Genomic DNA, 22,913 nt, shown 5'->3' with positions numbered 1-22,913 from the left:
AGAAAATGTTATGATGTCTAAACCAGGCAACTTCTGAATGTGATAAATGTTGGTATTTGTTTTGGGAATGTGAGCCAGCCTTGAGAAGGGGATGTTTTGTAGGTTGGCATATGGCCTGTTATTCTCTGGCACAGCTGTAGAAACAGGTACCACACAAAATATTTAATTACAGACTTTTTACCTACCAATTTTCTACAGAAACTAAGATTACAGCAACAAGACAGGTGAAGTAATGTATTACAATGGTTTTAACATATGGTAAGGTGGTGTTCTTATGTTCAATAAACCCTGTTTGGGAAACTGACCCTAAATCTCATAATTTGATTATGACTTTACATCGTTCTCATACTAACATTCATTAGCTCCACCCAACAGGAAGTCAGCCATTTTGGATTTTGTAAAAAGTGTATGTGTGGGGGTTTTGGCCAGAAGGGATACAGCTGTGACCTAAATCTTGACAGATGTTGGGTTTAGGTTTAGGATTACGATTACAATGAAAACAGCAGTTAGCTAGATGCAATATAACCACGGCCCAAATCCCATAAAGCTTTGGGTTTAGGATTAGGTTTGGGGTAGGATTAGGATAAAAACAGCACTTATCCGGCAAGATTTCGGAAGTTGCTGCATCTATTCTAGTCACAAACATGCGTGGCAAAAGCTTTGACTTGGGTGTAGGGGGGTCCCTGTACCTACTGACTATTGTGGTAGTTTAACCTAAAGTCATCAAAAACTCAGTGCTCCGCCTAACAAAAAGTTGGCCATTTTTATTCATTGTGGATTTTTGGACAATTGCACTTGGTGAACTTGTATATATTTATCTGAGGAGATTGATGAGGTTGTCAATGGGGCAGTTTCCTGAACAGGGATTAAATCTTTGAGCTGTCTTAACTAAAACAAAGGCTTGCACTGACAGATATTAACGTATATCAGTGTCACTGTTATCTCAAAACGGAAATCAGTTTTATTTTTTGTAAGGTATGTTTGTAAAAAGTACTTAAAAGTCCTAATATAAAAACTAATCCTGGATTAATCTAAACCCTGTCTGGGAAACCGCCCCTATGAGACTTTAATAATCCACAACACAATTTTTCCAAACATTTTTTAATTCACAACTTGGTAACAGTAACTAAAAATACCACCAATGACATTTACAGCTGTTGAGTGTCACAGATTTAAATGTATAAAAAACAAAAAAATAAAGTTTGTTTTCATTTTGTGTAAGGATGAATCATTTTGAACATAACTCACGAAAAAGTCCAGACATTTGTTTTTAAAACGCTTTGTGGAACGATATTCTGCTGCGTTATCTATTTAGGCTTTTGGTTTATAAAGTTTTGTTGACTAACTAAAGCATTGCTGACAAAATAATTTTGATGTTAAGCACCTTATCTTGTGCGCAAATAGAAAAGCCTTAAAATTACAGCGTTATGCTCATGAATATCCTCAACATTTAAAATCTGGACAGACGAAAAATTGACAAATGAATGACCCGAACAAAATTTAACAGGGGATCTAAATGAATTCTGGTTTGCAATGGAATACTATCTTGATAACAGGTACTTGAGAAGATCTTACCTTCATTAGGTGGATCAAGATGGTGGGGTATTATAAGGCCAAAAATCAAACAATGAAAAATATATATATATATATAATTAGGATAAATTATGACGTCATATTCCTATTCAAGTGTTTGAGGTACTGCATCAACAGACCACCAGTCCATCACTTAAAATAATGGTGAAAATAAACTATGCACTTTTGCTATTCCTTGTGGTCATGGCACCAACAAAAGGGTTAAACTACACACCAGGGTCGGCACAATATAAGACAAAAGCAAAATTTATAAAGGAGGAGTGCTGAAAGAAACTAAAGAAGAACAAAGGCAGATCCTTTATCACTCCTTAAAGAATAAGGCCATATATTTTGCCCTCAAATTAAATTAATATGAGAAGTGCCCCCAATTTGAACACGTTAAAACATAAACATTATATGCGGTCTATGGCATTAGACTGACATGTTACGAAACAGGTGATGTCAAAAATCTATGTGGTGGTGATGATGATAACGACAAGAGGACCCAAGAATGTAGAAAACCACAAAGACCTACGACCACCCAGATAAGGGTATCAGATAAGGGTCTTTTTAAGCAGTATGTAATAAATCCCTCAACAAATTCAGTCTGTTCCCACAATATTCCAACAAAAAGAGACTTCTGGGAACTGCATAGTCATAAATAAGGTTTGTTCATCAGTCAATTCCTTCAAGAAGTTAAATAGAAATACATCAAATTAAGGTCAAAGGATGCTGGGATGTGTCGGGAGATCAAATACTGTGAGAGCAGAAAACAACATCCCGTCTTTGGATTATGATGTCCTTACTACTAGACGATAACGCAAAATGCGGAGGTCACTTCAAAGCTCCCAATCCAGAGTACAAACAATGGTTCATCTTGCAAAATGAAACACTGCAAATTATAAAAAGGAGGAAACAAAACTAAATCCCCAGCAAGAGTCTATATAGAGTCAACAAGGGGATGAATCTGTATCACGGGCGACAAGTTGACTTGCAGAATTTTCTGTGCCTTTCTCCTCACCTCTTCGTCTGTGACCGATTCATCTACTTTTATGACTTTCCACTCGAGACCATTTCCGTTCAGTCTAGAAACATCTTGCCCATTGGTGAGTGTTGACTGGGACCAGTCAAACCTTTGGAAATGGAGTCTCCTTGCGGAATCACTGTCTAGACCACCGTTCATCAAATCGGGATTACCGGATACGGTTTCCATCTTTTTATAAATGCTACCATCTTTAAGACCGAAACCATTTTGACAGACGAATGGGGCAGAGTCTCCAATGAGCGCATCTTCTACTTTGAACGGACAAGACAACATGCGTTTGTTGTCCAAGGCAACTACGTTTATTGTCTGACCGCCATTTTCTGTGGGAGTACGCGGAATTCCGGACAGATCTGGTGGCCGTCGCAGAGCAATGTGGGGTATGTTTCCTGAATCTCCGCCGAAGTGGATTTGCAGCCTTGCAGTGTGGCCCCCAGTTGATCCCTTGATGTTTGTAAGCTTGAGGCACTGCTGTGCTTGAAGGGAATGCTTATCTACTACTGTCGATGCTGACGCATTGCTCTGCTTAAGAGTGTCCACCGAGAGGTTAGTAAGGAGAATCTTGGGTTGGTTTTGAATAATGTCCTTGGCTGCTTTACTGAGTGTTGAGTAATTCACCTCCTTGCCCCTGGCCAAACCTTTCCGTGCTCGCTTCTTGCTGGGTTTTTGGACTTTCTGAACCTTGGTGGCGATTCTAGATGGAAGGGGATCTGCAGTGCAAGATTTGTATCCATAAACATCTTTGCTCCTCAAAACAATGGGCTTGGCGCCTTCTTTCCTTAGCTCTTGAAGAAAGGACGCCATTTGTCTTTCGGTGTCGGTCAGGTCCTGCGTCATGGGATTAAAGACCCTAAGCGCCTCTTTTAGGGCACTTTGTCCAGCTGGGGCAAATCTGGCCCAGGAATTAACTACCCTCCCCATGCCCTGGTCTTCACAATTCATGGTGCACTTGTACAGCTGGTATGCATAAGGACCTCTGGTGTCTGCGAATATAAAGAGGATATTAGGTTGATGATTTATGAATGCAACGAACTTACAGTTTATAACCACTCATGTGAAGGGTATCTTGAAAAACAAGTCTGCTGATGTTGAACATTCTGACCTACATTTCATTCCAAAATCTTTGGAAGTCAAGACAGCTAAATCAGTAAACTAGTAAAGCAACATCCTGCATTTGCTGCCTGGAGACATTCTAGACAAACTGTCAGCACTATCCCAAATTTTAAGAACTTCTTGAAACCCAACATTCAGCATGAAATATACACAAGCCCATGAACACTTGTAGCTTGTAGCTAGATAAGCTCTATTTCACATGTCGTTGCATTACTTTGCATAACAGTCTGCAATTCACATTGCATTTGTAGCGATAATGGAAGGGGCGCTAACTGAAGAAGAAATTAGCTGATTTATTAACATGATAATAGTTTGCACTCTGAATGGCAGTTATTGGGGGAAGTCGTAGCCTAGTAGTTAGAGAGTCGGGCTTGTAACCTTAGAGTTGCCAATCTGATGGTGCTTTTCCATTGCATAGTACCCCACGGTTTAGTTTAGTTTAGTTTGGGTCGGGTCAGCTCACCTCACTTTGGCGTGGTTAGCTTTTCCATCGAGTTTAGTATCACTTCGCAGTGGGAGGGATTATAGGCATGTCGTTCTATTTAAGCTGCCTGCTGTGACATCATACAAGTGAGAGCGTTGTTGTACATTCCCATACAGTTATTTATTTCTCAGTCCGCCACAAAATTAAAATTGACCACCACAAACAGATGTTTGCACATCGCGTTTATCACTATACCTCTGTCTCACATGACAGTTTCTGTACAAACACCCGCGGCCTTAGCCGACGGCGCTCCACGGAGCCTCATTTAGGTTGCATTTAAGCATATATATAATGCTGATTGCTCATCGCAAATGTTCCGCCACAAACTGCAAGTCTGGGAAAAACTGTTATGGTGTCACTGATTCTCATAGAATACCCTATATACATTATGGTTCCCTTTATCTCAGTGGAGTAAGCTTTTGTGACTTTTCTACATGATCTGTAAATATTTATAAAACTTTACTTGATTCGGTTGTTCTGAAGATAATGAGTAATTTTTTCTAAAAAGGCCCTTGGGGGTCAAAATGACCCCAATTGAAATTGAAAACTTTTTTGTCAAAAAAAATTTATGCATTCAGAATAAATCTGAAAATTTCCAAACAGAAAAGAACTGGTACTAACGCAAAAATGCAATAAAAAAAGCATTTTTTTTTATAGAATTTGAAAAAAAAATCAGCCACAGATGCAGAACAAAAATGTAAAGTGGTGGGCTCTAATGCTTACAGGTGTGTGCACACAAACACACACACACACACACACACACACACACACACACACACACACACACACACACACACGCGTGCACACAAACACACAAAGGTATAACAGCCACAGAGTGCATTTTTTTTAAATTCGGCAATGCTTTAAAATGCTCACACACACACACACACACACACACACACACACACACAGAAAGACAAAGTCACACACAAACAGTCAAATTTCAGTGGCATTTTGTAAAAACAGACATTTCAAAATGCATCAAAAACTAATAATGGCAGAAAAAAATTCTACTATATGAAATACAGTGTTTCCCATACATAGGCTCTACTTGGGCGCTGCGCCCAGGTAAATTGCGACCCGCCCAAGTAAAAAAAATCACTTTACGAATTTCCGTATTTCTGAACTCGACTGGATGACCCGTGTTTTGGAGAGAGAGAGAGAGAGCGCGAGAGAGAGAGCGCGAGAGAGAGGTGGGGGTCGGGTGACCGTGAAGATGATGCACGCGTCGCGTCATAAACTCATCATCCAGCGCGGCAAACTGGATCAACTGCAGCAGCACATACGGAGCAGCCAGGGAACACACTGCGACCAAAATGGTCGCATATGCTTATGTGCATATGTGTTTATAGCATCTAAGTTGGCTTCATTTTGCGTGCAAGCACGTTGTGTCTCTCCGGTTGAGTGTCCGTTCACGTGCTCTCTGTTTCTCAATGAATTGGGCGCGACGCGAAGCAACCTCAGTGTCACATTGTATCCTTTCATGTTTCTGAACTTGAGCAGAGTTTTACCATTAGAGGTCTTTCTTCACTGAGGACGCGGGACCCGTACGGTTCCGGGTTTATATTTTAAATGGTCAGATGGGTCCGGGTCGGTCCTAGTTCATTACTTCGGGTCCCAAGTCTGATTAATATTGTGTGTAAAACCCGAGTCGATCGGAGAACGGCCGTGAGCGCTACCGTGCTAAAGCTCGAGTGCTGTTTTAGCGTGCCTCCGGTTTCTATGGCGATAGCAACTGGCTCTTGTCACGACCACGCGCCGCTTCATTTTCTTTATCCCATTTTTTAATAGTCTTACTATTAATAGACAATATCTTTACTAAAATCTAAACAGTTTGCACAGAGATTGTAGCAAAAAGCAGTGCTAATACTGAATGAGCAAAGCTCTAGCTGACTCAGGATATAAAAAACGCAAAGCTGTAATGTAAAGTCTGTCATCGGGACAGCACAGCAAGTAGACTTTTAAATCTGAAATAATTAGTGGATTAAGCTTTTTTTAATCGGCAAAAGAGAAATAGAAAGCAGTAAAAGTGCCTATCTTATAGAAGTTATTACCATTATAACATCAGTCACATTTATAATCTATAGACCTGCACTGTCTATATAGGCTATAGTATACATAGTATTGTATATAATTGAGTTTGATAAAAGGGGTCATCAAATTGCTTCATATATCAGTGCAAAAACATCAAGTTTTTTCGTGGTGCTTTGACAAACAGTATCAGCTTTGTTTATGGCAAAAAAAGTTTGGGGTGGTTAGATTAATGAACTATAATGTGAAATTAATATGAATGTTTTATAAATCAAAGTATTGTGTTGTGTCACACATTATTAGTTCTTTGTTACATGTATAGTAGACCATTTTTTGTCGGTGGATAATAATGATTGCCCTTTTCACCAGCTACCACCACAAGTAAATTTCAGATCTGTGGGAAACACTGAAATAATTTTTATTTTTAACATCCTTTCTAATGTTTATATATAGTCGGTTTCAGCAGTAAAAACATAAACAAACGGAATTCGTGGAACACACTTAACTTATGGTTAACTCTGCAAAGAATCAATAACAACAAAGTGCATTTAGAGTTTTTTTTTGTTAACAAGCAAAATAAATAATAGTAGATTACCTTAGTTCAAATCATATCTAAAGCGTATAAAAAAACTACACTAAGTACACATTTTACATTAGCTATCTAAATTATACAATCTTAACTATAGTTTGGCTGCCGAACCTCCCACCAAATCGTGGTCATCCATGATTGCAGTCTTTAGGAAATCAAAATATTTGTTATTTTCAATGAGGTATTTGTTCAAAAGTTCAGTTTAGACACTAGTAAACAAACACACACCGGAAGTAAAGTTCCACTCAGACACGCAATCGCGTCACCACACATGCATCCGATGAAACCGTCTGTACATAAATTCACAAAATGTTTTCATAAAGTAGTGATGTGAGCAGTCGGCCACATCCAGTGATAATGACCCCCACGGACCCTTAATGTAAACAGGAAAATCTGGGCTTATAAGGGTTAATCAATTGCTCTGAAATATCTGAGAAAGTATATTTTCTCAAACAAGCACTTTAGGGCTGTCAAAATGGCTGAACAAGTACATTCGAAATTCGTCCTTGAAAAATAATAAAATTCGAATTATATTCGAATTATAAAGACCTACTTTATCTTGGAGAAAATACTCCTAAAAGCCCACAAGAGGGCGCAGCACAAAGCCCCAATAATATAATCATGCACAGCATATTTTTTGTTAAAACGAATGTTATAAACACTACTAATGAAATCAAAATTAACCAGTATAGTTGTGCACCTGTAAATGTACAAAATGAATGCCATACATAGACAATGCATATTAATATAGGGCATTTTATATAAGTAGATAAATTAACGTTTTTATAATAAAGTATGAAAACGAATTAATCTTTATTTAAGCCAAAATAAGTGGGAAAGATCATTAGTCATTTAAATTTTGTCAAGCTTAAACGCTATTCACAACAACTTATATTATATTTTGTGTGTTCCTTGGTTGAAAATATGTAGAAATATATGCGAGTAATAAAGTACAGAACAGAAATGTTTAACTTACGCGCTGATTGAAGCCGTTAATAAAGCGTAAAACTCTCCGTAATTAATAGAGGATGTGCTGAAACAGTCGAGTTGGCAGATGATCATCATGTTTATATTTCACGCAGATAATGTTGATGATAAAACTTGCATATCAAATAAAACTTGCATATCAAATGTCCAGGTGAAAGTCAAGTTTCCAGTCAGTTAAAATAAAGCCACCGCGGCGTTACATTGCAACTCTCTCATATGCGGTGTGGACTAGATGCACATATGTTTTAATGTTGCTAAACAAGCAGCTGTATTATGGCACTTTCGTGTTGATCAGTTATTTTAAACTTTAAAACTGCCTTTAGAAGCAGACGGCAATAATTCATCTCAGTTAGTTTCACTTTGCGGTTGAATTCCAGTTGATGCTCCAAAAACCAAAGCAGCATCACACAGCCCTTTTAATATGTATTCTGTCCGACTCGTAATCCCCACTGTCTTTTCTTGCTATTTTTCAAATGAATAACGCTGGCTTGCTCCGCATAGTTGGCTGAGCCGCTAACGCTCTGTATAACAATCCGCGTCAGTTATGCATTATCACGTTGCGTGAGCTTCCTGACACAGGTAAAATTCGAATGCAAAGTTTTACGTTCGAATATGCATATTTTTTTAACATTCGACGAATATTCGAAATTCGAATTAAAATTTGACAGCCCTAAAGCACTTACAACATTCCCAAGCGATTCTGTGTTTTGTAAAAAATCATTAATATCGGCTGCATATCTGCGGCTAACATGCGATACATCTGCGACAGGCTCATAGTGGCCGATAAAATTGGCAATCGGTCGGGATCTAGATAATACCAGAACGTAGGGATGCACCGAATCCAGATTTTTTGGGTTCGGCCGAATACCGAATCCACTGTTTAAGTGGATCCGAAACCGAAACCGAATCCTACTCGCATCCTTATTCCATTACAGGGCTCGCAAAATTTCAAAATCCCTGGTAGCTCTTCGGGCAGGCACTCTTCAGTTTTTGGTAGCTGAAATTTTGCCAATACAAAGCCAATTGGGCCTCTAACCACAATGTGTAATCTGCTATTCTTGTTGTTGTTTTGATGCTTTGTCACTGCCCGTACAATCTATATCACTTTAAAGCTTGCTGCGAGAGATTTAGTTTCCTTACGTGAGGATAGTAATGACTGACAGGACGAAGTTGGAGGATTTGCACAAAAATCCATGACAAATCATTACAGATTGCTTCCTGTACTGCGGCTTCGCCCGATCGCGAAAGTGAAAGTAAAACTCAAGCGCGCGCAAACGCAATTTAAATACCCAATGCCTGAATTTCATGCACCACAATTACCCATCTAAATCTGTGAGAGAATACATAAACATTTAAATATATTTTTTCCTCCCTATAAGTCAAGATAGCCCGACGGGCAGGGCGGGGATGCATTTTGATAGCCAAACTGCAAAGCACAATGAAAGCGATGCGGTGCGATGCGTTAGTTTTTCCAGGTGGGTCCCCGAAATGTGAAACGCCCCCAAGGGTCACCAGAAAAAAAAACACTTATCTCCACTTCAGAGATGACTTTGGGTGAAAAGCTCCGCTCGTAAATGTCAGTTCTCACACGGCCATCCAATCACAGTGGAGGAGGGGCGGGACATTACCACAGCAACCAACCAGCTCAAGTATCAGAGCTACCAAAGCGCTCGACTGAAAATCATCTGGCATTCGGCTTCCTCAAAGGGGTTTTCACGTATAAAAGTTTTGGTGTGTCCAGCCCCTCATAGCGGATGGATGAAACATGCATTCACACACTGTAGGCTATTTTAAAGGTCTTATTTATAAAGTATCCGTTTGGTGGATGCGATCCACCATATGCTGACCACATGACACATCTATTCTCTTCAATTCCCATTGCGGAGTGAGGATTCCCATGAGAGGATGCTTCAAGCGCATCAATTCTGCCCTGGGATGTGCATAAAAGGTCCATAAAAAGGTCAAGCGCGTAATTTCCAAAATAACCATCTGCACATTAATGTTTTAAATGTGACAGTTTTAGGCAATTGAGGAAGATATATTTAGTATATTTGATCAAACATGCCTATGTTCTCATAAACACAGCCATGATTAATAATTACTCATGTTCTCATAATTTGTAAATCATTTTAAATTATTCATTTTTAAATTTAAAATTATACTAGCTGAAGCAGAATGCAATCTACACAATTAACATTTTGTGTGTGTGCATTAAATTTTAAATTGTTTAAGAAAAACACAGTAGTATCAGATCGTCAGTTATCGGCATGGGCTGATACTCACAATTCTGGTATTGGAATTGGATAGGAAATAAAAAAAAGTGGGTATATTATGTGTATCCCTACCCAACACTATTCTACTGTTAACTGATAAGATTTTAATTTTAAATTGTCATTGCATATTGTCTGTGACCCGGTAAAAACAATACAAACATTTTATTTAATTTGAACGTGCAAACAGCAGCAACAGATCAACAACAGAACCAGGATTTCATTTCATACATTATACATTTTCACGCAACATTACATTATCAAAGAGCACGCGATCAGTCCAGAAGATTAATATCCAAAGAGGGCAGATTGTCCCTTTTTCATCTACCACAGTGGCCATTTGCTTTTGTGTCTTTCTCTATTTGTGCAAAAAGGGAGACGTTTATGGTCTGGGTCTAGGACAAAGGCAATAGGGACTTTAAGCAACAGCTGGGAATGGAACGGCTACTGCGACCGGAAGTAAACTGTCAGACTGCCGTAGCCAAGAACGTAAAAATCACTAAGCAACTGTAAACAAGACAGCGCAACGCGGTATTAATTCATTTATTAAGATACAAAAATATGTAATGTAAAAAAGCAAGAGAAGGATTGCTTTTGGCATTAAATGACAATCTTTTGTCAGAAGAAGAGTTTTTACTATTGTATGATGTAAATAAGTCTAAAAACCTAATACTGAAAATGTTGAATACTTAAAACTCTTTAAAATTAGCTTAAATCTAACAAATTTGAACACATTATATAAAAGACTTGTGGTACAATCATAAACTGATGTAATTACAATGTCATATGCCATAAAACATAACATTTATTTACATAATCTCTCAGGTTGTAGCGACTACGGCAAATCAGCTGTTGTCCCGTAGTAGACCGTTACAGTAGAACGTCGCAAAGCAGCAGTTAAATTTGCGCATGCGCAATACAACGCCATAATGCCGTTGCCGTTCCACCAGAGGCTGTTGCTTAAAGTCCCTAATCAGTGATGGTCTGGCCACTAATAAGTACAGACGCGTGCAAGACGGACAGCGTACATCTTAGGCACACAGGTGCACCCCCTTGCTGCTTCCAAATCATACTCAAACACTTTTACATCATTTAGAGGGGATTCACAAATTAAGGATAGAAAAGTGGCAAAATGTCTGTAGGCACGTGTTGACATGCACCGTACATTAACAAATATTTTTTTTCTTTTAACTAATAATATTAATTGGTCATAAATGTTTACCTTCAGTTAATGGTTCAGTAAACCGGTCAATGAGTGCGTTAACATGCACAGACTTATGCCGATTATGCTGAATAAATTTATAACACGTGGGGTCATGTAAACGATTAAAACGGTTCTCTTTTATCTGGTTAAGCCCATAAACAGCGTAAATAAAAAACGATCGGCACAGGAAGTTTTTTGCTCATTACCCCGATTTCGTGTAGCATGTAAACACCGTAACCAGGTTTCTCACGGTTTTGTCCATGTGCGCATGTCTCTGCGTGCATACTTCCGCGTCTGACGCTTATCTTTCACACGCGGAAGCGCAAAGTAGCGCATAAAAGTCTCAGCTCAAATAGCTTAACGCCGGATTTCCACCAACTGCGGAGCGGCTGCAGATCGTCTCCGCTGCGTTACAGCTCTGCCAAATACCCACCAGTTCCGTATTTGTTGCAGAGCGGCTGCTTGCTGAAGTGACGAGGACTCATGAGGTCTCACAAATTCACATAATGAATGCGCAATATCTAGTTCTGTCTCCGCCTAGCCTGACGTTGTCATACTCAATTCTAGTCAAATTATGAGGCGTGTCTCAACCGAAAAATGCCTCTCCACTCAATTGGATAGACCTATGACCAATCAGAGCAACGGAGTGTGTGACGTATGTTGAAATGTCGTCTTTGCAGCCTGACCGAACTGCTAGTAATTTCGCTACAATGACTCTAACATTGTGATTATACTAAGTCTGAGTTAGCGAACGTACATCAACACCTACTATGTTTACAACATTTAATTTATATCACAACATTAAGTATTTACTAAGTCATGCAGTAAGACTATCTCTTACCATTTGTACGTTAGGTGAACTTCATCCACGACGATAGCTACCCATTACGTTGGCTTGAAAAATATCGGAGCCTAGCATGTCCCTCCACTTAATCAGCAGTCACAATTCCGGGCTTTCGAAAAGAAGCTGGCAACGACCGCTAATTATATCCATCTTGTCGTGCACGCCGAGTTGCATCGCCGTGATACCCATTTCAGTTGCTTCTTTAACTTTGTCCTCCATAAGTGCGACCAACTTTTGCCGAATTCCGTAGGAATGACGGCAAAAACATAAACAAATGCCTTGATCGCGTTTCTCTGTTCCTCTTTTTAAATCAATACTCTGTCGATATCTTTTAGAACAGACTCAATGTCAGAATCCACACATCTGAATTCTCCAGCGGCAGCCATTTCATTGTAAACAGATTCAACACACGCGCTCTTTGGTGACATGGTTGATACGTTACTGTTGATCATCTGTCCATCATCGTATAAAGCCCGCCCTCACAATTAGACTCGTCGGCCAGTTATGGGACTCGCATAGTAGCTCCTCAACGGAAAAACGCCAGACCGATCTTCCCGTTTTTCAAAATGTGGTGGGCGGGGCTAAGATCGGCTGGCACCCAGGCTAGTCTCCACCCATTATAACGTTAAATTATGACATTTTGCTGGACCAGCCCAGATCACAACACAGGATCTCGCGAATTCAGGTATGATCATGTCATGGCTCTGCCCTGCGGAGCTGTCCGGCATCCGTCGAAAATAAAAGCTCTGCGTATTTGTGCCGGAGGGCTGCGGATGGCCGGAGCTGTGATGGATTCGGAACGCAGTCAGTGAAAATAAACACACAGACTTGAATGGAAACTGATCGACTCCGCCCCCGTTCCGCAGCGGTTCCGCAGTCGGTGGAAATTGGGGGTAAGACAGATATGCCGTAGGCTTTTTGAATGACTTATGTACTAAAGGCGATGACGTCACTACCTGCGAGTGTTATTGATTTGCATGTAAACGCATGAAAACAGTTTTCTTTAATAAGCAGATTTTTGCTAGTTATCCGCTTATTCTGTGCATGTAAACGCACTCACTGTGAACTAAAGCCCGACTGAGATATCTACAGGCCAATATTATCGGCCGATATTAGGCATTTTCCAAACTTTCGATATTCATAATGGCTGATAAATGAATTTTTTTTTTTAAATGGACTAAACAGCCTTCAACAACGTCATGAGAGTTGCCGTTGTATAGTTTGTCCACCAGAGGGCACTCTAAAACCTCCCTGTTGGCAACACCCGTGTATAACGCATCACACATCCTGCAACCTGCTGATCCAGCCAGAGTTGGGCAGAGAAAACAACGGTAAAGTGAGTTCATGGTGAGTTGGTCACAAGACAATAAAAGAAACAAGTTTCGTTTTAAAATGCATTATCATTATTTTAGGTAAAATTTATAAATAACTACAAATAACTAATGTTAGGGAAATCTGTTAATGTTTTGTTGCACGTTTCTGAAATAAAAAAAATTATATCGGCCTATATATCGAATTTAAAACAATCAAACATTTGTATCGGTATCGGCCTTCAAAATCCTTTATCGGTCGGGCTCTACTGTGAACATCCCGAATCCACTGTTTATGGAAGTAAAAAAAAAAACAGTTCAGTAATTCAGTTTAAAACCATATGACACAATGTCGTTGGGTCAAGTGAAACTCCATGAATTTTAACTTTTCGAATACAAAAACCTAATTCACGCAGCACTTTGGTCCCAGAAAACACTCGTAAAATTGGCAGACATGCTTTCGTGTGAAGGCAAACACCTCCCGTAAATGTTCTGGGATCACTCCCGGAAAGAGGACGTAGTTACATTGCCATAATTTTCCCGGGAAAGCCCCCTATGTGAATGAGGCGCAGAAATAATGCCGTAAGGGCGTGCCGTATTGAGGACACGCGTGTCATGGCAACATGAAGTTATGGTTCAGCGCTTTAAAATGAGGGATTTACATACAGATTAACACTCCCGACGAGAAATGTCTGCAAACTGGACTGAAGCCGTTATCAGGGAGCTGGTCACCATCCGTGCTGAAGCTGAGATCTTTCACCAGCATGACATCACATGCTCCTTTAGTGTCTTATCATAAACAAAAATGCACGTGAGTGGTTTCTGGAGAAAGAAATAATAGATAATAAGCAAACTTCAGACGCTGCAAAAAAGTATCAAGTGCAGGACTTTAAATTCGTTATGTGGGGTTACGGGATCTTTACAATATCTGTGTGAACGCATGCACAGATTATTGGCAGTGTGAATGAAGCAAAACTGAAACAATTCCGGACAAATACCAGATGCATTTTCTGTGTATTTTCTGTGACGTCTGTGTAAAAAGGGCAAAAGTCATACCCCACAATCTTCTATGTGTGAAAATACTGTATGTATGTATTTTATATAACCAAAGGGTGGAATGGAAAGCAGTTTGCCAACCAGAACGTGGCATTTTCTTAATAGATTAAGAGATTATAGTAGTCTACTGTAGCCTGAAATATAAATTCCAAGAGCTCTGATGTTATTCAATCCTACATCAACAACATTAACCACACCAAAATGGCTTCATTATCATAAAGACAAAGGCTGAAAGCTAAAATCTCGTTTCCCCACTAGGGGTGACAAACTTAGTTAGCATCACAAGAATGTGTTCATTTACATACTGTTTACATACTGCCAAGATGGTTTGAATTTTTTCTTTGAAAATGACTTTACAAAACAACGCATTCCTGAAGACCCATTCTCACACCAGGATCAAAGGGAGTAGGCATACTTTATTACCGGCACCAGGAACCCTGATTGCGGAGACATCTTATCGTGTTGCATTTTCAGCTGAGGAATCACTTGCAATACATTGTTAGAACAACATTTTTAAGACTACAATATATTGCCGTTCAAAGCATGGGCTAACACACTCTTGCTTGTAAAACAACGGCCTATGCAAACTGCACACTGCCGTTTGTACATAAATTTGCACAAATATTCTCACTTTGTACGCAAATATGGAAACTAGTAGGTGTGGTTCGAGAAATCTGTGTGCATGTAAAATTCTGATGGTAAACTTTATGCTATGTGCACATTTGTAGCATAACAAAGATTAGGGATGAATACAATAACTACTCAAACGTTAACTATTAGTAAGGATTATAATATAATTATGTGTCATTCATATAGTTCACAAACACAAGTTCATTCTAATTGAATAACATTTTGATTTAACATTCTGATTTTGTTGATTAACGATCGAATGAGCGTCGGTTGTCGTTTAGTAAAAAACTTCAAAATTAGCATACCTAGTAAGTTTTATTAGTGCAGTCTTTCTCATAGACATACAGTTTATCTATGGTGGTATATCCGCTAGGGGGATGGGTGAATGATAGGTAGCTAATATGCGCTCAGGTCGGTCATTTTCAGATGCAGAGCAGCGCGCAAAGCCTATACTTGATGCACCCGCACAAAATTTGTTGTGCGCACACAAAGTGAAATAACAACTCAAACTCATAGTGATTTTAGATTGATTGATAAGGACTTCTTACTGATTACAGAGCCTTAATACACGCACACGCTGTGCATGAAACATAGAATTTGAGCCTTGAGATTCAGAATCGATTTCAGGCAGGTCTTTTTAACTCTTTCACCGCCATTGACGAGATATCTCGTCAATTAAGAGAAAACGCTTCCCCGCCAATGACGTGATTTTCCGTCTTTCCGCAATACCGCTATTATCCACCAGGTGGCGCCCTTCCGCAACTTTTTAAAACCGGAAGTATTGCCCTATGGCAAGCGGCTGCATGTCCGTGTCTGTTTTAAAGATCGCTCTGAATGGATCTCTATGAAAAGTCCGTCACAAAAATGGAATTATTTTTTGCTTTTTGCTCAAAATATGGTGTTTTTGCAAAAACCTACCCATATTCAAAAGCTGATTGCAAAAGAACCACTAAAGGTAGGATGAAACGGTTTTTTTTGTTTGAAAGCAGAGGGTCTGTTCTTTCATTTCGTATATTGTATGTTTATTTATTTAAAGAAGAATATTTTCTGGAAGACATTAAACTTTGGTGAAAATCATGAAAAACGCTGGCGCTGGCTGGCAACTTTTTTTAAAAACGCTGGCGGTGAAAGAGTTAATGGGGAATGTGATGTATTGTCACAGCCCTAGTCAATTCTGAGTTTTAAATGAATGTATGGTAGGGTTGTGCCGATAGTATTGACGATTGACAAACATAGCGGGCTTTAGGGATGCAGCGATTATAGATTTTGATGGTACGGTTATAGTCTGATAAATAATCACGGTTGTACGGTTATTACGGTTATTAAGGATTCATTTATTTTACAACATTAATGTATAAAATCACATGAATAAATTTTTTAACAATTGCTAATTTTTTCTGTATTTTCAGTTTGTGTATTTTCTCTACAATTCTTGGACAAATGATAATAATAATAACTTGGCTGGCTTTGAGTTAAACCGTATAGGTGCCTTTGAAACCTGTAGGCTATTCATTTTAATGATCTTTTGAATAAATGTAACTTTACATTTGGACTGAATAAAGTTATATTATTTTGGTTTGTTTGAAGTATTGAAGTAAAATATATGAAGTAAAAATGATAAGAGCCTCTCAAAATGAATAATTACACAGGGTCATCCTGAACCAGGTACTGCAAGTCATTTTGACAGGTGAAGCTTAATATTACACAAAAGTCAAATATAAATATTAGGGGTGGCAAGATTAACGTGTTAAATAATGCTATTCATTAATTAATCATTAACGTGTTAAAATAATTCAACGTAATGAAATGCAGTCAGACCACCAGGAGCCCCGCCCGGGTTTGATCCGCGAGCAGGAGGTTTTTAATGCTGTACAGAGTAGACCGATTGGAGTGTGGCTCTTTCACGTACAGATGCAGGTGCGCGCACACATCCACGCACACGCACACACAAACCAGATGCACGAACAACCAAGAGACGCGTCACGCGCACATATTCTTTTGAACGCGGAGCTTTGTCATACAATGCACAATCCAGATGCACGAACACCCAAGAGACGCGTCACGCGCACATATTCTTTTGAACGCGGAGCTTTGTCATACAATGCATCATGACGCATGCGCCTCTTGGTGGTTCGTGGATCTGGTTTGTGCGTGCGTGAAACATAAACACGCGGTGTAGCGAAGGCTTTACGGTTACTTAACCGTGACATTTTAAAGCGCGGTTAATAGTGAAACCGGTTAATCGCTGCATCCCTAGCGGGCTTTCGTGACGATAGTTATTAATATCATTGAACTCGCATCTGGTGTTAACCCACAGTAAGAGTACATCAGCTTCTTTTTGTCTTTTTGCACCGAATCCAGATTTTTTTCCGAAACCGAATACCGAATCCTATTCGCATCCTTATTCCATTAACACAGTAAAACACATTAATGAAGTAAACAACGTCCACAGCAGTGTATTTTTCATTATATTTAATTATAACAGTACATTATGCCAGGATGACAAGTTGGAAAAACTATTTTGACAATTACCATAAGCCTATGCATAATGAAAACGATGCGTTGCGACTAGGCCTGTCGCGATAAACGATTAATCGATTAATCGCACGGTAAATAAAATGAGCTCGATCATTTTTTTAGGCCGCGATAATTCACATTTGCATGCTTGTTTGTTTTCCTTGTCTCTCTCTCTCTCTTCCAAAGAGACTGGATGACCGCTCCGTGCAACGAGTGACAAGGAGTGAACCCTCGTCAGTCATTTGTCAGTCGCATGATCTGTGTGGGGAGGGGGGACTCCTGGCGTAGCCTATCACAGTAGGAGTACTGAGGAGGATGAGAGCCGCGTGAGAAGTGTAGCAGGAGAAAACACTAGTTAAGACGAGAGTTGGAGAAAAAGATGGATTTACTAGAGGCTGTTTACACTTGTCATTAACATGCGTTTTTATCGATCGGATCACAATGTTTTACGTCTTTTCTGACTTTTCTGACACAAGGTGAACAGTGCTATTTTAGCCTTTCATTGATAAACTAAAGCGGGTGATCTCCGCAGTTTCATTTTGCAAGCGTGTGAAAGTTGCGCGATCTTATTTCATCAATTGCGCTGAAAATTCAGAGAAAGCTCTAACATATAAACGTACAAAACACTGTGCAGCATGTATACTTGCTAAACAAGCAGCGGACTCCGACATAATATTAGTTTGCGTCCATATAAACTCATAATTACTCCCGCTGGCGTTCAAATGACAGCGGAGAGACTCGCCCACCGTCTCACGGACCGTCCCCTCACAGTATTCAGCACAGAAGCGGTCGAAAGTGGACAAAAGAGACGGATTTAAATACCAGGTGTAAATGTGATATGTCTCTCTCGTCCACTTGTGATCTGATTAAAAACACATCTTGATACCAAGTGTAAACAGCCAAGTTTCAAAACCAAACGCTACAGCTGCAGTGTGGGAGTACTTTGGATTTAAACCTAATGACCGAGGTGAACCACTAAACCTGAACGAACCACTAAACCTGACCGAGCCGTTATGTCGCATTTGTGGTAATAACGTAGCACTTAAAAGTGGCAACACGACAAACATGCATATGCACCTAAAACGCAATCATCCTGTTATTTTGTTCATTTCTTGTGGATATTTAAAATGTCTTCCAGTTCCAGTATTACTTATTGTTTAGAAATAAAAGTTTATAGATCTTTGAAAAGGTGTATCTGCATTATTATAATGGTCCCGGAGCATCAATGTTATCGCCTATCGCGATAAATTCCGAGGCAATTTATCGCCTAGCAAAATTTATTATTGTGACAGGCCTAGTTGCGACACGCTCGTTTCTCCAATAAGCAAGCAGCTCCGCGCTAAAGAGTTAAAAAATATTCAACTTTGAGTGAGAAGCTCCGCTCGTCAATGTCAGTTTTCACACGGCCGCCCAATTACAGTGGGGGAGGGGCGGGACATTATCACAGCAACCAACCGGCTCACAGCTGAAGCATCACAGCTACCAAGCGGTCGGCTGAAAAACAGCTGGCATTTGACGTCCTCAAGGTTTTTTCAGCTGTGTTTAAAAGTTTGGTGTGTCCAGCCCCTAAGGCTTTTTTTTCTCTGTGTATTGTAAACCCAAATTCCTTAACATGTTACCTCTTTGGATGTCTTGCCATGTTGTATGTTTGTTCAATATATAATAATAAAAAAAGTAAAAAAAAAAAAAGTCCAGCTCCTAAGGCTCACCGAAAGAAAAAGCTCATCTCCACGTCAGCACCCGATGTGTGTAATCAACGACCGCGTGACGTCAACCAGCATAGCGCAAGCCTAGGGTTCGGTTCGGTGGAAAAAAAATCTAGGATACGGTCGAACCCGAACCCCGTCAAAAAGCCCAGTATTCGGCTAAATCCGAATCCTGGATTCGGTGCATCCCTAATATTATTAGTTTCACATTAATAAGCGCATTGCATGCTTTTCCTCACGAGAGGGTTTGTGGACTTCACTTTGCGCAAGCGAGCTTGTAACGCTCGCGGATTTCTTCTTGTGCGCGTCTTGGACTCTTCCTTGTACACAAGCTTGTAATACGCGCGGCTGACATTTTCTTGCAATAGAGAGATTGTTAGGCACGCAGGGGTTTAAAACCAGCGAGTGTGTGTTGTTCCTATTCCCTGGCACACAGAAATTTTCAGAGCGCAGACTTTAATGACGCGCTCTGATTAATTACATCAGTTTTAAGAAGGTTGCGGCCATGACAGTGTTGCCCTTACAGTGGGTTCATACTAGCCGCGGCAGAGGCATCAAATTCACGTCTACCGCGCCTAGTTTGCCACTTGAACATTTTGAGTTTACTCGCTTCATTTGCACATGAAAGCCGTGTGTGAAATTCTAGTCAGAGGCATTCACATCATGGGAGGGGCTTCTGCCACTCCGCACGCTTTCTTTAATCACATCACTACTAGAGCAAGCTCCTGATTGGTTAACGCTGTGCATTTACAACTCGCGCGTTTCCCGCAGCACGCTCAATTCTACTTCGCGCGAATGAGGCAGAATCGCTAAATGCCTCATTTGCGCCACAAGACCTCCAGATGCGCGTCAATGCGTCTTTATATTGACTTAACATTGAAATCACTCATGCTTGACGCCTTTACCGTGGCTGGTCTGAACACAGCATTATGCTACGTACACACCAAATGCGGGGCATCGCGTTACTAGCTCTAGATTACTTGCGGGATTTAACTTCATGTCATGCAGATTTTTCGCTCAAGTTGTACATTTTCAACTTGGGCGAAGACGCATTTGAGGCGAATAGCGCATGTTTTTGTGGCAAATGCGCCTTCCATATTGTGCCATTCGCATCACCACACGTGAGGATGCGTCTTATCGCGTCTTTGCATTGACTTTGTATATCTACTCGCGCAAGTCATTGAACTCGCATCTGGTGTGGACCCACAGTAACAGTACATCAGCTTCTTTTTGTCCACCAAACAAGTGAGTCATGAATGAGGAATAAAAATGAACAAATACCTAAGTAATAGCGCTGTGTAAAAAAATCGACTGCGATTATCATGCGCGTGTCATCAATAAAGCCGGTTCCGTGATTAGAAGTAAATCGCCATCAGCTGCTTTCAGATGGAGCGGCATTTATTACACAGACCCGTAGTTCACAGAGAAGCTAGGCAAAATCGCATAGATTATAGGAGTCGGTTTTCCTCAATTATGAACCCAATTTTGCCTAGCTTCGCGGTGAACTACGGGTCTGTGTAATAAATGCCGCTCCATCTGAAAGCAACTGATGGCGATTTTATACTAATCACCGAACCGGCTTTACTGATGACACGCGCATGATAATCGCAGTCGCTTTTTTGCACAGCCCTACTAAGTAAACCATTGCCCCACCCCCCATACTATCGTGTATCCGCGATCTCACAGGCTGACGATAGGACGAACTCACAAAGGGGGCATATCGCTCAACATTGTAGCAAGATATTTTCGCAATATAGATGATTTACATTGTAATCGAAACAAAAAATTTTGTTGATCAGATAATGTTTGCTCCTTAAGTGATGCAATACAAATAATAAAAGAATGCAGTTTAATACAATAATAACATCTATAACAATTTATGTTTTTTTGATTGATCAAACAGATAATAAATCAATTGTTATCTACCATAGATCAATGTAAACATAGATGTATTACTAAAAAAAAGATGTTAGGTATACAACTCAGCCTTGTCCGCACACATGTACATGTTAGCTACTAGCTAGATCGCGCAGCTTTCCTAAATTGCGACACTTCACGAGGTTTGACGTAACTACACACATACTAGGTTACACAAATGCAGCCTTCACTCGCTTTTTAATCTTCCTTAGCAACCAAAGCGGTTAAAACGATCCAATAGTGTGTAACACTCGAAGTGATATGACGAAACCAGCGGTCTGTAGCGGTGAACGTCAATAATTCACATTTAGATCCGATAAAAATTAAAACGGCGATGCAACACAATACAATAGGGGAACGTAAAGATGGAGAAAACGGGAGATAAACAGTCGCCCTATACTTGCCAACTGTACATTTAAACGTAATGCTGCCCAACACGAACACTTCAACAACAGCAAACGTTATTAAGCCACACTTTGTGTGTATACTTGGGAAAACTAAGCGCAAAAAAGACCGACTGAACATGTAGTTGAGCATACACAATAAATGAAGTCTCTATGGCGGAAGTGCTCAAAATAAATGACACGCTTTCATCATACCGCGCTTTATCCTTCACATACAAACATGATTTTGTTAAATAATAGGTCTTACCTTATACTGCGTCCCTTCTGAAAGCATTAAAACGACACCCAACGAGCTCAGTGCGCCATGAAACAAAAATGGCTCTCGTTGCTTCTGAGGGCGAGTGTTTCCAGTGGCTGACGGGCGAAGGGGCGGAGCTATCGCGAAAATAACTAGCTAGGGTTTTAGAATCGTTTATATTTAAACAGCATATTTATGAAACCGAAAAAACGGTTTATTTTTTGTTCCTATTGCCAGTGGTGGAGCATTGTGTAATATGTTTGGAAGAAAATATGTTTTTGTTAGGAAGAGGAACTGGATTTTAGTAAATGTAACGTAATGCGACCACGTAATGAAACGGTGTATAAATAGATTGGTGTGCGTAGATGTACGTAAACGCATATTATTTTTGTATAATTACCAAAGTGAAAAAACATAAAAAAAAATAAGTATGTGGGTGCTGATTTATGTTTTTTGGAGTTAGGGACTTAAATTCCACTTTGCTAAATTTTCAGGCATTAGATTTGGGGTTGGTACTTTTGTAGAGGTTAGCATTAGCAAGCAAGCTAGCTTTGATTACATAAAGGGATAATGGTGCGTTCCAGGCAGGTTTTTAAACCCGTGAGTTACGACTTCAAAACCACGACTCACGACCCTATGCGTTCCAGGCAGCCTGTAACTCGTGTTTTTACAACCTTCTACCGGTGAAAGTGCTCTGGAACGGCAGTCAAACCCGTTACTTCCCACCCGTGAACTCGTACTAGATCGATGTACTCCCAGTTCAAAGTCGTAAGTCGTGGTTTTGAAGTCGTGAGTTACGGGTTACAGGTTGCCTGGAACGCAGCATAAGATCCCGCCTTTCTATCAGAGCTCTCCAAAGCCACGCCTCCTCATTTAAGCTATGTAAAGTTAAAGTATGTAACCCTACAATAGTAATGAACATAAACTACTTACAGTTATTGTTAGAACTTTACGCATTTATACATTTGTTGTTTATTATAGGCAAGTTAACGCAAATAC

The 22,913-nt window shown here is 39.9% G+C and overlaps 1 protein-coding gene across 1 annotated transcript; it reads right to left on the bottom strand.

Moving 5' to 3' along the window:
- Positions 1 to 1,069: 1,069 nt before the first annotated feature.
- ccdc71 (coiled-coil domain containing 71) lies at positions 1,070 to 22,046 on the bottom strand. The gene is made up of 2 exons (XM_065244497.2): positions 21,924 to 22,046; positions 1,070 to 3,597 (listed from the first exon to the last, which is right to left on the bottom strand). The coding sequence occupies exon 2, from the start codon at positions 3,554 to 3,556 to the stop codon at positions 2,513 to 2,515; it is 1,044 nt and encodes a 347-aa protein (XP_065100569.1). The 5' UTR covers positions 3,557 to 3,597; positions 21,924 to 22,046; the 3' UTR covers positions 1,070 to 2,512.
- Between the last annotated feature and the right edge of the window lie 867 nt (positions 22,047 to 22,913).

Source organism: Paramisgurnus dabryanus, chromosome 24 (genome assembly GCF_030506205.2).
Source record: "Paramisgurnus dabryanus chromosome 24, PD_genome_1.1, whole genome shotgun sequence".
Classification (NCBI taxonomy): Eukaryota; Metazoa; Chordata; class Actinopteri; order Cypriniformes; family Cobitidae; genus Paramisgurnus; species Paramisgurnus dabryanus.
This window is presented reverse-complemented; position numbering and strand designations above follow the sequence as displayed.